General features: G+C 45.8%; 1 protein-coding gene across 1 annotated transcript in view; it reads right to left on the bottom strand.

Annotated features, from left to right (window-relative positions):
• LOC120927238 (O-acyltransferase like protein-like) overlaps nucleotides 1-16,964 on the bottom strand; it is a 146,828-nt gene that overhangs the window by 6,925 nt on the left and 122,939 nt on the right. The window contains exons 11-13 of the mRNA XM_040337784.1: nucleotides 15,839-15,952; nucleotides 10,889-11,009; nucleotides 9,902-10,088 (exon numbers count right to left, since the gene is read on the bottom strand). Coding sequence (XP_040193718.1) covers nucleotides 9,902-10,088; nucleotides 10,889-11,009; nucleotides 15,839-15,952 — 422 coding nt within the window. The remainder of the gene's footprint in view (nucleotides 1-9,901; nucleotides 10,089-10,888; nucleotides 11,010-15,838; nucleotides 15,953-16,964) is intronic.

Raw genomic sequence — 16,964 nt, 5'->3', positions numbered from 1 at the left:
GGAACCTTCAAGCTCCAGATCCCAATCTGGGACTACAACATTTATCTGCTCAAAAAAGTTATAAGTAGATTCAGGTACATTGGATTAAAGTTACGGCGGCGTAGCTTAGCCTGTTTAGGCTACGCCGCCGTAAATTAGCTAGGCTAGTAATGATTCTCAATATACGTGCCTGCTAATATACGGCGGCGTAGCCTAAAGCGGGCGGGCGTAAGGGCGCCAAATTCAAATGTGTTGGAGGGGAGCGTGTTTGATGGTAATGAGGCTTGACCTCACGTTTTTTTTACGTTTTTTTTTAACTGCGCATGCGCCGGGCGCCTACATTTCCCAGTGTGCATTGCGGCTACGTACGCCGCACGGGCCTATTAATTTCGACGTGGACGTAAACAAAGTAAATCCCGATTCGCGGACGACTTACGCAAACAACGTAAAAAATTTGAATCTCGCGGCGGGAACGCCGGCCATACTTTAACATTGTTATTCCACCTAATAGGTGGAATAACTTTAGGCCTGCTAATGCCTTACGGAAACGGCGTAAATCGACTGCGGCGGCCGGCCATACGTTCGTGAATCGGCGTATCAACTCATTTACATATTCTACGCCGACCGCAATGGAAGCGCCACCATCCGAAAAATTGCAATCTAAGATAGGACGGCGCAAGTTAGGTCAACTTATCTACTGATAAGTCGGCCTAACTCTACCTGAATCTACCTATTAGTCTGGAACCTTACATCAAGCCTTAAAGGGGTTTTATGTTTTTATTTTTTTTAAACAAACATGTGATACTTACCTCCACTGTGCAGTTCGTTTTGCACAGAGTGGCCCCGAACATCCTCTTCTGGTGTCCCACAGCGGCTCCTCCCCGCAGCTAACCCCCTCTGGGAAGCTCTTTCCTGGGGGGATTAGCTTGCGGGCGCGCTCCCGTGTGATACAGTCGGCGGCCATAGCTGCCGAGTGTATTACTCGGCCCCGACCCCCGACGCACCACGTCATTGGATTTGATTGACAGCAGCGCGAGCCAATGGCTGTGCTGCTATCAAACTATCCAGCGAAGAGTCAAGCGCGTTCGCAAATCGGGTCTTTTCATGTCTCTGGAAAGTAAACGGGGGGGGGGGGGGGGGTGCTAATCACGTATGTTTTTTCACCTTAATGCATAGAATGCATTAAGGTCAAAAAACATGTACCTTTACAACCCCTTTAATGTGAATCCTGTGTCATTTACACCTACATTTGCGCAGCGGCAGGGTCTTGCGCTGTCACAATAAATACTTTTTCAGCCCACAGCGGTCCAGTCACATGATCCTGCAGATTTGACTCCCCTGTGTCAGAGAGTGCTCAGCGATGGCTGGGAATTTCAGTAGGGGTGATATCACCCATAGAGCAGCCATTGTCCATGCTCCCTCTTCTCGCCTGCAGCTGGTTGCTTACTCACGCAGGGGAGTCAAAGCTGTGGGATCATGTGACCAGACTCGCGCAAAATTGGTAAGTAGAAGTTTTTTGTTTTTTACAAAAGGGTAGGCAGGATAGGTAACAGGTGCTGGGAGGGGGTAATTTTTTTAGAATAGTTATTGTTAGGAAGTTTTAAAAGTGGAATTCCTGCCTATCTGTCAGGGCGCAGACCTTCCACTGTCTCTTTCCCCAGTTGGTCCTGGGTGGAATCGAACCCAGGATCTCTCCATTGCAGGTCCAGCTCTTTTGTCTCTGAGCCACTGTTCAGTGCTGTTCTGTGTGCTGTCCGTTGGAACCTGGTCCTGAACCTGTACTTCTGTGAACCAATCAGTGGCCAGTGCGGCCTATTTAAGCCAGCCCCTTCCCCTTTGCTAATTGCTGGTTTGTCATCAGTTCCTGTATGTGCTTTATCCCTTGAACTAACCTCTTGACCTGGATTACCTGATTGCTTGACTAGATACCTGACCTCGGCTCGTTTATCGGATTGCTGCCTTCTCTTACCCCTGACCCCGGCTCTGGACTTTGGACTCGCTTCTCTCTGTGAACCCTGATCCCGGCTTGAATCTCGGACTTGCTGCTGTCTCCATTCCCTGAACCTGGCTTGCTTCTTGGACTTGGACTTGGACTGCTCCTGATTGACTTCGCATTGGCTTCCGGCTTCTAACTTATCCTGTGGTTCCGGATCCCACACTTGTGATCTTCACCTCGGCTACTACCCAGCTACCCTCCGGTGCCGGTGCCTTCTGGTGCTTCCCTCTCTCTGTTTCCACCCTCGGAGGAAGGTTAGCGCCAGTCCGCAAAGGTGAGCCGTCCGCAGCATCTCGGTCTCGGTAAGTACGTGTCCTGATACTATCTAATAAAGCTGCATCAGAAAACTCCAATTTGCAGAAAAGCTACAAACACCCCCCTCTCTGTATAAGGCACTCGTGCAGACATTTTCATTACACCGCCGTCATATCACCTCAGCTGGATTTTCTGTTGGGCACGCTCAGAATCTGTTAATTTGTGCTGCCATTACACAGGAGCTAGTTAAAGTGTTGATGAGTTATATTTAGTGATTCCAGGCAGAGAAGAAGATTGCAGTGCAGAGACTTCAACACAGATATCGTTTTGCTCAGACAATCCTAGCACAGAAAAAGTAATTATGTCAACAGTGGTTTATTTAAAGTGTATGTAAATCCGAACAACGAGCTTCTCTTATTTGCTACTTTTTTTTTATAGTTTTGGATAGAGTGGAGAGGAATTGGAGCCCCTGTCAATTTGCATTGCTGTGCCCCCATTAACCCTCCTGGCGGTATTCCTGAGTGTGGCTCGGGGTAAGATTTTTCTACCAAGAGCGGTATCCCCGAGCCAGACTCGGGCTCGCCTCGCTGCAGCCAGAGACAAAGTTACTTACCTTGTCCCTGGATCCTGCGATGCCGCCGCGCTGTGTGAGCGAGCGGGACCTCGCCCGGATTCAGGTAGATTTGCCCCTTTGTTACGGAGGCGAAGGGCAGCGTTTTTGCCCTGCGCCCCCGCAAATTTCCTGCGCTACCCGCGATTCATGGAGCAGTAGCTCCGTAAATTGCGTGTGCGCTGTGTAAACTTGCCCTGCGTAAGGGCGCCTAATGTAAATGATCCCGTAGGGGGCGGGAATCATTTAAATTAGGCACGCTCCTGCGCCGAGCGTAGAGCGCATGCTCCGTCGGGAAACTTTCCCGATGTGCATTGCGGCAAATGACGTCGCAAGGACGTCATTTGCTTCAAAGTGAACGTGAATGGCGTCCAGCGCCATTCACGAATCACTTACGCAAATTACGTAAAAATCGAACGTCGCAACGCGGGAACGACGGGTATACTTTAGCATTGGCTGCCCCTGCTATTAGAAGGGGCAGCCTTACGCTAAACACGCCGTACGGAAACGACGTAAATTGCGTACGCAGGGCTCGCGCAACATTGTGAATCGCTGTTAGTATGCAATTTGCATACTATACACTGAGCACAATGGGAGCGCCTCTAGCGGCCATCGCAAGAATGCAGCCTAAGATATGCGTGGCATAAGAGCCTTATGCCACACAGATTTTAGGCTGCAGTCGGCGTTACGATGTTCCTGAATCAGGAGCATTCGTAACGCCGGGGCAAGTAAGCAATTGCGCTGTATAACCTATGGTTACACAGGCGCAATTGCTTCTTGAATCCGGGCCACAGTGCCTCTGTGTGCCGCCGATCTCCGTTCCCTGCGACGTTATGACGCACGGGGGCGGAGAACGGCGCCAAATTCAAAAAAGTAAACAAACACATTACATACAGTATACTGTAATCTTATAGATTACAGTACTGTATGTAAAAAATACACATCCCCTTGTCCCTAGTGGTCTGCCCAGTGCCCTGCATGTACTTTTATATAATAAAAACTGTTCTTTCTCCCTGCAAACTGTAGATTGTCCATAGCAACCAAAAGTGTCCCTTTATGTCAAAAATGGTTTTAGATCAGCTAGAAAACAGCGATAATAAATTATAATCACTTGCAGAATTGAGTGATAGCGATTTGTGGGGAAATTCGTCATAAAAAAATAAAAATAATGACAGCCACAATTCTGCAACTGAGCAAATTTCAGTGATTTTGAGTTGATTATATTATTGAATAATTTTTATTATAATTATATTATTATTTGTTATAATTATTTATAATTATTTATTATATTATAATTTATAATTTTGTTTTTCAAACTTTTTCATACCCGGGATGCCTACTAGACTCTTGTTTGGTCAGATTTAAGTGAGTTATTCCTAAGAATTGCAGGCCTACAGTATAAAACGCCAAATTTCCTTGCAAAATAATGGTAACGATTTCAGCACCTAAAATCTGAAATAATCATACAGCCAGGGAGGTTAAAGCAGAGTTCCACCCAAAAATGGAACTTCCGGTTTTCAGAATCCTCTCTCCACTCCAGTGTCACATTTGGCACCTATCAGGGGGGAGGAGGGAGCAGATACCTGTCTAATACAGGTATTTTGCTCCCACTTCTGGGCATAGATAGCCGAGCCACCTGCTGCTATCTATGCCACGTCCGGTGCCTCCTCCGTCCATCCCGCTGTCTTCTGGGAGACACACAGGTCCCAGAAGACAGCAGGGACCAGTGGGATCGTTTAGCACGAGTCGCACATGCGCAGTAGGGAACCAGGCTGTGAAGCCGCAAGGCTTCACTATCTGATTCCCTTACCGAAGATGGCGGCGGCAGCATCCGAGAGTCGAGGCATAGATCGGCTTTGGATGCCGACATCGTGGACGCCCTGGACAGGTGAGTGTCCTTATTTTAAAAGTCAGCAGCTGCAGTATTTGTAGCTGCTGACTTTAAAAAAAATTCTGCACAACTCCGCTTTAAGGAGATTCCCCCTCTATTTGTCCTGTTTACCATTATCATTGAAAGTGAAAGTAAAAAGAAAACTCAAAATTTTGGGTTGTCCCCAGAAAAGTAATAGATGAAAATTTCCAATGGAGACTATAGTTCTGGTGAGCTGGGGGTCCCCAAAAAATGCCTTTAATTTGCAGAGATTTCCTCTCACTTCCTGTTTGGCTATGAGACAGGAAGTGAAGTGAAATCTCTGCAATGGGACAGAGATGGCGAAAAAAATATCTGACAGGGGTTATAACCATCCCTTACTCTATCCAAAATGAAAAAAAAAAGTTTTGCCCATAGTTCTACTTTACGTTTAGTATTCCAGTGAATGTTAAGGTTACAGAGAGGGTTAGTTTTAAAGTGGTTCTAAACGTACAATATTACGTTACCCCAGCATTTCATATTCCTGATTTGTGCCTGCTGTACCATGTACTTGTATGAAAAAGTATCCTGTTCTTTTTGTATTGCTTCCTTTGTGTGAAATCCCTGGTGTTCCTGCCAATCCCTCTGCTTTACCATTAAAATCTGACCACACTAAGCAGAACACATCGTGGTCGGTTCTGAATCTGTACCAAAGATCTGACTTGTGCTGACACCCCTGACGTCGGGGGGAGGAGCCAGGAGTGCTGGCGTGAGACCCCAGAAAAAGGAGAATCGGGGCTGCTCTATGCAAAACCATTAAAAAAAATGTATCCTTTACAATCTCGTTAAGCTTACAGTAAGTGTTATGCCCCATACACACGATAGGAATTTTCGTCGGGATAAACTCTGACTGATTTTTCTGACGGAATTCCGCTCAAGCTGTCTTGCATACACACTGTCACACCAAATTCCGACCGTCCAAAACGCGGTGATGTACAACACTACGACGAGCCGAGAAAAAAGAAGTTCAATGCTTCCGAGCATGCGTCGACTTAATTCTGAGAATGCATGTTTTTTTCTCCGCCGGAGTTCCATACAGACAAACGGCATTTCTGAACATGTTCTCTTTCTAAGTCCGTCGGAATTGCTGATGGAAAAACTCAGATAGGGCATACACACGGTCTGAATATCCGATGAAAAAATTGCATCTGATTTTTTCCATCGGAAGTTCCGATCGTGTGTACAAGGCATAAGAATTATATAAGCTTCATACACCGCTTCTCAACCCTATGCACGACCAGCCCCTTAGATGACTGACCATAGGACCTGTGTATTTAATTACACTGGGGTAAGCTTTGCTTGTTTTGGGGACCGTTGGGTTGGTTTCCTTATGGAACCTCGATTATTCTTGGGTTTGGATATTTGGATATGCTCTTTAGGTACCCCCCCCCCACTCACAGTATGTTCCCTGTAGGGGTGAGCGGGCCTGGGGGACACACACTTGGTTCCCTTCGTCGGCGCTAGCTACGTGGTCCCTTTTACAGTACTTTGTTACTTAGATGTTGGACCACAAGTTTTACTTCTTTGAGTTGTATATGGCGTATCTGCCATACTTTGTATTTCCCCTCCTGAGTCACAGAGATAGTCACTCTCCATGCCAGGTGGTCTCTTCCGCCCACTCCAGTCCAAACAGCACTGGCAGTCCTGCTCCCGGCTTTCCTTGCTCCCATCCCGCAGACCCACACGCTCGGCTCCGCCCGCTCCACTCGGCTCCCTTACACTATGACATCACACAACGTGTTCAGGCTTCCCCCCCCTTCTGGCGCCACCCAAACACACTGTAGCAGGCACTCGGATGATCTTAGCCGGCTCTGAAATGGAACTGCACACGCGCAGTTCAGAGCAGAGCATCACATAAAAATGTTGTACTGGCAAGCTTTTTCTGTCACTGGCAATTACTGGCAGGAGAAAATTGCCAATTTTTTACTGGCTGGCAGTAAAGATTCTGACGGTTGGCAACAATGATGTAAAACACCACAATAGCTCACCACCAGTATACAAGTCCTACACCAGTGTTTAGGGCTCCCATTTGTTTCAGAGTAACGTAAAGGCCGTGGGAGCTCAGCAAACACTAAGAAGCCCATACACAGATCTAATTTCTAAGCAGCCCATACACAGATCTAATTTCTAAGCAGCGCATACATGGAGCGAATTTCCTTCCTGCAGTCACAGGCTGTGGCAGGGGAATCCCTCCCACCAAGCCATTGTATTCACTGGGCGGGGAAAGCCACCCCAGCTGGGAGAAGCCACTAATGATAATCGCAAGCACAATCCGTCAGGCTGGTTGTACCCAAGTCGATCGATCAATCAACTTAATACATTCAGCATGCCCACACATGGTTCGGATCTCGGCCGGTTCCTGCTGAACCGACTATGACTGGCCTTAGTCGCCAGACTGTCCACACTTCCTCACAGCTATGACCTGCCACAAACTCCAATTTAGAGATAGGGTTAACCCTTTCGGGACCAGAGTCCTTGAAATCAGGGTTGGAGGATCTTTCCCACCCAGCACATTTATTTCAAATCACTTACATATTTATTTTGATGTGTCACATCTCATGACAATTATCTCATTGCTTTACTATTTGACTAACACCTTTAAAAAAAATTGAATAGTGATCTCATTGTCTTATGATCTTTGATAAACATGTCTAAGTTAATATAACTTACAAGTGATACACTTTCACTTGATAGATTAAAAAAAAGGGAATACGAAGCTAACAGAAAGCTACCTAAAATGGATAAAACAAAGCAATAAACCAGCAGCAGTATATTATTTTTTTTATTATATAGAAAAGTTATTTTGATGAAGTTGTTTTGTCTCTTAGACAAAGGCCGTGGACCCCTTTTCCTATAAGGACACTTAGAGCCGGTTCACACTGGCGCGACTCGTCAGGCGACTCAGCCGCCTGACAAGTCGCGTCCCATTCTATTCAATAGAACCGTTCTAATAGGAGCGACGCAAGTCGCTCCGACTTAGAAAAAGGTTCTTGTACGACTTCGGGGGCAACTCGGGGTGACTTGCATTGACTTCTATACAGAAGTCATTTTGCAAGTCGCCTCTGAAGTCTTCTTCAGGACGCCTTACCGAGTCATCCCCAAAGTCGTGCCGCCCCAGTGTGAACCGGCTCTAAGGAGGCAAGAAACTGTCTAGACCAGTGGTTCTCAACTCCTGTTCTCAGGACCCACTAACAGGCCAGATTTTTATGCCGCGTACACACGATAATTTTTTCGGCATGAAAAAAAAAAATGTTTTTCTGGATGTAGAAAAAACAAAGTTTTTCCAACTTCATCATTAAAACGACGTTGCCCACACACCATAATTTTAAAAAAATGCTCTAGCAAAGCGCGGTGACGTACAACACGTACGACGGCACTATCAAGGGGAAGTTCCATTCGGATGACTCCACCCTTGGGGCTGCTTTAGCTGATTCCGTGTTAGTAAAAGACGATTCGCGCTTTTCTGTCTGTTACAGCGTGATGAATGTGCTTACTCCATTACGAATGGTAGTTTTACCAGAACGAGCGCTGCCGTCTCATAACTTGCTTCTGAGCATGCGTTGGTTTTTTACGTCGTTTTAGTCCACACACGATCATTTTTTACAACCCGAAAAACGGAAAAAAATGCAGCATGTTTGAAAAAAAAAATTGTGTTTTTTCAGAACCCGAAAAATGATGTGTAGCCCACACACGATCATTTGAAATGACATTTTTTAAAAACAGCGTTTTTTTCATGACGAAAAATGATCGCGTGTACGCAGCATAAGTATTACCTTGGGGAGATGCAGACTAGAATACTGCAATTAGCAAATTACCATATTTTTCGGACTATAAGATGCACCTGACCATAAGACGCACCTAGATTTTAGAGGAATTTTTTTTGAAAAAGAAAAAGATTCTGACCCAAATATGTACTGAAATATTCAATAAACTACTGGTCAGTGTTACCAGTTACTGTAAATTCCTTATTACTGTAAAATCCGTTTTTTTATAAATGCCACTGTACTGTATTTCTTTGCTGTATTCCGTATGGGTTACAGATGCTGTCCAGATGCATGAGGAAGCAACCAATGATATTACACCATTATGGTCAGATGACTCAGGGGTCAGCTGACTCAGGAGATCACTGAGCGCACTGAGCAATACATGGTGACCAGGGATCAAGTCCTGGGGAAAAAAGTGTGGGAACTCCCACCCAAGATCCACTCCCCCACCACCAAAAAAAAAAAAATTATACATTCATGTGTATAATTACTAAACAAGTTCTTTCTAAATCCCACGACAACTCACGTCAGATCTCCGCAATGTCTCCTGGGAACAATGACAAAAGCTCCCAGGAGACATTGCGGCATCGAGGAAGTGAAGGAAAACCCGCACACTACCCGATGAATCCATATACAGGAAGCGGCCAGTAACAAAGGATTACTAAGGTTCGCCTGCCCCTGACAGTGACTCGAGCTGGGCATCGCCGCTTAGTGAAGGATTGGCTCGGTTGCTCTAGTCCTGCAAAGGGAACTGAGTTCCTGCTGTGAAAAAATTGCAGGAACTCTGTTCCCGCAGGACTTAAGCCCTGGTGGTGACGCCGTGTGGGCGTAGCTCCGTGCACTGAACATGGCGCAATGCTTCCTGGGGCTTCTTCTCCGTAGCCCGCTTCCTATGCAGACATGCCGCCATTACCGTACACAGTCCGTCTATGCCGCCGCAATCCGCCGTGAGCCCGCTGATGGCTCAGCTGCCTGCCTGCTATACGGTATGTTAAACGGCGGTGACGGGGGGGGGCTGTATTTTCCATATTCGGACTATAAGACGCAGAGACTTTTTTCCCCATATATTTGGGTGAAAAAAGTGCGTCTTATGGTCCGAAAAATACTGTATATCACCTGTGATGTATTTCAGTTATCTTGCAAACCTGGCCTGTTAGTAGGTCCTGAGGCAAGGGTTGAGAACCACTGATCTAGACCAAGTTCAGCTTTCAAATGAAAGGTTGAGTGGTGAACATAACCATAACCTAAGCTGCTCTATGGATGGTTTTGGCATGAAGGTAACCTCTGCGTATACGTTTTTTTCTTCATATACGCAATCTCAATTGCCCACATTTGTGACAAGTCTCCAAGCACATTGTTCAACATAAATATAATGTATTCCTTGGTACCTCCATATCCTTCATGACACAGAACAAGGATCATGGCAATAGCGACTGCCCACAAAGTCCTATGGATGCCTTGGTAAAGGGCGGCCAGGATGGAGTAAGATGTAGGAGTATCATCCAGAATGAAAGCAAGACATATCACCAGGAGCATGATGAGCAATGCAGATATCCATCCGACAACCGCCTGAGCCTGTACAGAGACAGAAATCCTTCCCGTTACAGAGTAAAAAAAACAGATGGCTTGACGAATGTTCTCAATGTACTCTTCAAGCTGAATACAGTTACAGTACTTGTCAGACTGCAAACTCCTGGTGAATCATTCATCATCATCAGAACTGTCAGAACAGTAAACAGTGTACAAACCTGAGAACAAAAAGCCATTCCCTAAAATTATAGCCCAATAGATTTTATTATCAGATATTGTGTTCCAGGATAAAAGAACCAGCAGTGCAATACGTGACACATAGGGGTGCACACAAAAAGTTGACTCACATTGTAACGCTGCGTACGTGGCGTATTTTGCCGCGATTAGTTAACTTTTTTTTTTTTTCACAAAGAATTTACATTGATGTCACTGTGGCCCGCGACTGGTTACCAAGTTGCTTAAGTGGCCCTCACTCTTCAAAAAATTGGCCACCCCTGATTTAGGCACTCCTGATGAGACCAAACTGCAGTGCTACCATCATCCAGCAGGTGGCAGAGGCTGCAGGCTGATCGTCACAGTATGCAGGGAGTAAGCGGACATAGGATCCCACATACTGTACAGTATAGCTCTCATGACAGGTATTTTTTAATATGTAATAGAGCTGTAGGAACACTGTCCTGTTTGAATGTTTGGAATTTTCTGTGCTGGAATAATGTGAAAGGCTGAAGTACAACAGATATAAATAATACAACAGTCAATGTCAATCCCTATTACATATACCTGTTTTTTCAGATATCTTGGATAAAAGACCTTGCCTCCTGTATTTTATAGTCACAAGCACTTACCTTGTTTGTAATGTACTGCTTTTTGGCAATCATAATGCCAGTCACTACACCAACCAAAAAGGGGCCATATCGACAGTAAGGTTTGGTGTAATACTCCACCCAGTAATTCATGCGGGACTGGCTGTAGAAAAGAAGGATTTTTATAATAGATCAGATCTCTAGGCACATAGCTAAATACACCCATGTTATGCACATATCCAAAAGTCAAAAAAGATACTAGTCCATCTAGTTCAGCCAACAGAGAAAATAAAAAAAATAGAAAACCTCCATATACACAATTCTATACCCACAGTTGATCTAGAGGAAAAAAACCCTGATAAAGCATGAAGTTCCAGTGGGGGGGGGGAAAATCCTTCCTGATTCTCAGGGAGGGAATTCGATATTACCTATAAATATTATTATGCAATTATATTTTGTGCATTTAGGAAAGAATACAGAACTTTTTTTTTTAAAACAATCTATTGAGCTGGCCAGAACGAGCTCTTGAGAGAGTCTTTTTCACGTTTTTACATCTCTTACTGTGAAGAATAGTGATGGACGAACATCTGATGGGACGGTTCGCAAACGATAACCATGAACTTTCGCAAATGTCCGCAGGCTCGCGGCGGGCTCCATTGACTTTAATTGCAGGCAAATATTAAAAACCTGCAGGTCATATTTGCAGCCACAATACTAACTAGCTGTGCACAAATAGTCCCACAACATGGACACTGACCTACCAGAAGTATTAAGCGAAAAACCGGATACATAAGTACCGTATTTATCGCGGTATAAAGCACTTCTGCGTATACCGCGCACCCCCAAGGTGGCCGGAATTCCTGTGGAAAAAAGTTTGTTTGTTTTTTTGTACTTACAGTTTTGGTGTCTTGCGCGGCGTTCATCAGGTGTCCTCTTCGGCGGGTCGGGCGTCCGTCTTTGGCGGGTCGGGCGTCCATCTTCGGCGGGTCCGGCGTCCTCTTCGGCGGGTCCGGCGTCCTCCCCGCTCGTTTCCTGCCACGAGTTTTGAATACTGCGCCGGCATATACCGAGCGCAGTACACTCGTGTAACGTCGGGCAGGCTCGGCAACTGTCGCGCTGACGTCCTGTATGCACAGGACGTCAGTGCGAGAGGCGCCGAGACTGCCCGAAGTTACACGAGTGTACTGCGCTCGGTATATGCAGGCGCAGTATTCAAAACTCGTGGCGGGAAAGCGGGTATCGGCGTATATCGCGCACCCACGATTTTGCCCTGATTTTCAGGGCAAAATAGTGCGCGGTATACGCCGATATATATGGTAAGTGCCGGTCATTACAGGCCCCAAAAATTTGCCGACAGGTGTTCACCTGACAGCAAACAACTTTGTATTCTGTGGCTGGAGGTACATTACGCTATTCACCGGATACAGAAGTGCCGGCTAGTAAAGGCCCCAAAAATTAGCCCACATGCGTTCACCTGACAGCAAACAACTTTGTATTCCATGGCTGGTGGTACAATAGGTATTCACCGGATACAAAAGTAAGTGCCGCCCATTACATGCCCCAAAAATTTGCCCACGACCACAGGCGTTCACCTGACAGCAAACAACTTTGTATTCCGTGGCTGGTGGTACAATAGGCCTTCACCGGATACAGAAGTAAGTGCCGCCCATTACATGCCCCAAAAATTAGCCCACGGCCACAAGCGTTCACCTGACAGCAAACAACTTTGTATTCTGTGGCTGGTGGTACAATAGGCATTCACCGGATACAGAAGTAAGTGCCCCAAAAATTAGCCCACTGCCGCAGGCATTCACCTGACAGCAAACAACTTTGTATTCCGTGGCTGGTGGTACATTAGGCATTCACCGGATACAGAATAAAGTGTCGGCCATCACAGGCCCCCAAAAATTAGCCCACAGCCACAGGTGTTGACCTGACAGCAAACAACTTTGTTTTCTGTGGCTGGTGGTACATTAGGCATTCACCGTACACAGAAGTAAGTGTCGGCCATTACAATCCCCAAAAATTAGCCCACGGCCACAGGCGTTCACCTGACAGCAAACAACTTTCTATTCTGTGGCTGGTAGTACATTAGGCATTCACCGGATACAGAAGTAAGTGCCGGCCAATACAGACCCGAAAAAATATCCCACAGGCGTTCACCGGAATTTGAATAAAACGTTCATTTTTATAAATTTCAGGTAGTCAACACTGTTGTGAGCTAGGCGAGTGCGCTTATCGGTCACGACCCCCCCGCTGCGCTGAACGTCCTTTCGGACAGGACACTGGCCGAGGGGCAAGCCAACAGTTCCATTGCAAATTGTGCAAACTCTGGCCAAAGGTCAAGCCTGCCCACCCAGTAGTCCAGGGGTTCATCACTTCTCAGTGCGTCCACATCGGCCGTTAACCGTTGTAGTCGGACACCTGTCGGTCTCGGCGTTCCCTGATGCTGGATCCGGAGGACAGCCATCGATGGGTCGGCTGAAAGAATGATTTCATATCATTAGTGACCAAGAAATCTTCAAACCGCCCTCTTCTTGCAAGTGCTGTTGAATTGGTACCCGAAACTGTTTCTCTGTGAGTGGAAGCAAGGCCTGGAAGTGTTGCATTCTGATAGCCCTCTGTGATGGTGGTAACATTTCCGCCATGTTTTATTTGTACCGGGGGTCTAAGTACGTTGCCACCCAGTACTGGTCCTTGCCCTTTATGCTTTTTATACGGGGTCCCTCTTAAAACACTGGAGCATGAAGGCCCCTATTTGCACTAAACTGGAAGCGCTGTACTGGCCTGGCTCCTGCTCATCATCCAGGATAATGTCATCCTCATTCTCCTCCCCCCATTCACGGACAAGACCAGGGATCCCAGAAAGGTTTAAAGCATGCTCTTCTTGCTCCTTCTCCTCCGCCCCGGCACCATCCTCCTCTGACTCCTCTTCAGTCCGTTGTTGACTTGTCTCAGGTGGAGTAGCCCCCCTGGGAATTCATCCAGCATTGCGACTTCCTCATCTTCCTGCTCCTGCTCCTCGACGGCTTGATCAATGACACAACGCAATGCACGCTCCAGAAAGAAGGCGCAAGGTATGATGTCACTGATGGCGCCCTGGCTGTGACTGACCAGTTTGGTGATCTCATCAAATGGCCGCAGAAATCTGCATGAGTCGCGCATGAGCAGCCACTGGCGCGGTGCAAAAAAAACAAGCTCCCAGAACCTGTCCTGCCGTAGAGTTTGTACAGGTAGTCGTTAACTGCATGTTTCTGCTGGAGCAGCCTATCAAGCATATACAATGTTGAGTTCCATCGCGTCGGGCAGTCACAAATAAGACGTCTGACGGGCAGGTTGTGTCGCCGCTGAATGTCAGCAAGGCGAGCCATGGCCTTGTAAGATCTTCTGAAATGGGCCGAGATTTTCCTGGCCTGCCGCAAGACGTCCTGGACCCCAGGGTATTTGGCAACGAATCGCTGCACGACCAAGGTCAGGACGTGTGCCATGCATGGCACGTGTGTAATTTTGCCCTGTTTCAGCAGGGATCTTGGGCGGCGATCTTCATGGGGTTGCCAGACCGATTTGTCTTGCGGCTCAGTCCACCGCATAAGACTGGTGCTGCACTAAAAGTGTAGCGCAAGCCGGCAGGGACTCTTTTCATGCTGCCCTGAGTCCCCCCCCTCCAGGGCTGGACTGGGACAAAAATTTGGCCCTGGACTTCATCCAGACCGGCCCACTTTAATTCAATAAAACGCTGCCCCCCCCCCCCCCCCCGAAAAATTACGCCCACCAAAAGGCCCCTACATCCATTATTGTATATCATGAGAGGGTGAGAGAGAGGGGAATGAGAGAGAGAGAGAGGGAGGAGGGAAAGGGGGTGAGAGGGGGGGTGAGTGTAAGAAAAAGAGAGAGAGTGTAAAAGAGAGGGGGTGAGTGTAGGACCCCTTTTTACACTAAGGGCATTTTTTAGGCGCTTTTGGGCGCCTGTAAAGCAACTGAAAAAACGCTTCCGCTGCAGTCCCAGTGTGAAAGTCTGAGTGCTTTCACACTGGGGCGCTGCCAGGGCGTTAAAAAATGTCCTCCAAGCAGCATCTCTGTTTAAAAAACGGCCCACTGAGCCATCGGCCCACCGGGAAACTCCCTGTAGTCCCTATGGCCAGTCCATCCCTGCCCCCCTCTGCAAAGTGCTGCCCTAGGCCTGGGTCTTGTTGGCCTAGGCCAAGATACAGGGTTGGGTACACCACTGAAAACTTTAGACCATTCAGAGTAAGAATCATTAACCACTACTCTCTGAATTCGGTCTTTTAGACAGTTTTCTATCTATTTCAAACTTCTTTGTTTAGACTTTACCTTATTTTTTTAAAAGATTCTCTCTCCCCTTTCCTCTTTTCTGTCTTCTTGCTTGCCTTCTATTTTATTCCTGCCCTTTCTCAATCATTTAATCGCACAATAAAGAACTTCCATGCATGGGTCTGAATGAGTGTCTATTACATTAATACTTTTTGAAACAAAGGCGCAGATATTAACCCAATCAATAATGTGATAATAATAAAGAATAACAAAATATTTCCCTCTCTCTAAATAAAAATTTAAATTAGTGTCAGCTTAAGAACTTGTAAATCAAATCAAGAATTATAATAAAATTGATTTAAAAAAAAATTCTCTCTCTAAAGAAAATAGAACATTTTAAATTAGGGTTAGCTTGAGAACTTGTAAACTAAATAAAGAATTATAAATATAAATTTATAAAAAAATATTTCCCTCTCTCTAAATAAAATTTAAAATTTAAATTAGTGTCAGCTTAAGAATTTTTAAACCAAATCAAGAATTATAATTAAATTGATTTAAAAAAAAAGTCCTCTTCCACTACCTCCCTCCTTTCTTTCTTCTTTCCTTGCATTCTATTTTATTTTTGGAATGTGGTGGCTTTCCCTTTTCAGTGAACGTAGGTTTAGATCCAAATGCCTGAAGACATACCAAAGAGGCAAAAATGTTACGTTTTATAGTTACCTTTCACCTCTTGGATAACGGATGGAAAGTTTTAAAAAGAAGGAAATCAAGGTGGTGATAACAGTAGATGCGATAAATATCAGCACCACTCCAGCAAACATAACATATTTAGCTCTGCAAAACACAAAGACAGATCCAAATTTTATCAGACAGAACAAATGCTTCACCTCCCTGTCTTCTCAAAGATGAACGCCAACACATGGCTTCCAGGGGAATTCACTAGGTGTGATAATGTGCGTAATTCTCAAACTACCCGGCTACAACCAGTTTATATTTGTCATTTTTAAAAATCCACCTTCCGTTCTCCCAAATTACCCATTGACCAAGTTTACATTTGAGCAGGACCCTCCTAACACTTTTGCCTTGATTTGTATTCTGATGCCGCGTACACACCATCATTTTTCGGCATAAAAAAAAATGTTCAAAACGTTTTCCCAACTTCATCATTAACCACTTCCCGACGGCCGTACGACTTTATACGGCTCTAATTCTCTGACTCGCCGTGTTTTTACGGCCTCCGCTCCTCCTGGCCACTGGGGGCGCCTGGCGGCCGCGATGTCCGCCACGCACCCGCGATCGGCGGTTACAGAGACAAGGACGTGGATCTGTGTGTGTAAACACACAGATCCACGTCCTGTCAGGAAGAGAGGAGACCGATCTGTGTCCCTTGTACATAGGGACACAGATCGGTCACCTCCCCCAGTCAGTCCCCTTCCCCCACAGTTAGTAACACTAGGCAGGGTACACATTTAACCCCTCCCTCACCCCCTAGTGTTAACCCCTTCAATGCCAGTCACATTTATACAGTAATTAGTGCATATTTATAGCACTGATCGCAGTATAAATGTGAATGGTGCCAAAAATGTGTCAAAAGTGTCCGATGTGTCCGCCATCCCAATAAAAATCTCAGATCGCCGCCATTACTAGTAAAAAAATAAAAATAATAAAAAATAATAATTCTGTCCCCTATTTTGTAGGCGCTATAACTTTTGCGCAAGCCAGTCGCTTATTGCGATTTTTTTTTTTTTACTAAAAATATGTAGAATACGTATCGGCCTAGTCTGAGAATTTTTTTTTTAGCTATTTATTATAGCAACAAGTAAAAAATATTATTATTTTTTTCAAA

The sequence above is a fragment of the Rana temporaria genome, chromosome 1 (assembly GCF_905171775.1).
Source record: "Rana temporaria chromosome 1, aRanTem1.1, whole genome shotgun sequence".
Classification (NCBI taxonomy): Eukaryota; Metazoa; Chordata; class Amphibia; order Anura; family Ranidae; genus Rana; species Rana temporaria.
Note: the sequence above shows the minus strand (reverse complement) of the source record. Positions and strands in the feature narration are given on the sequence as shown.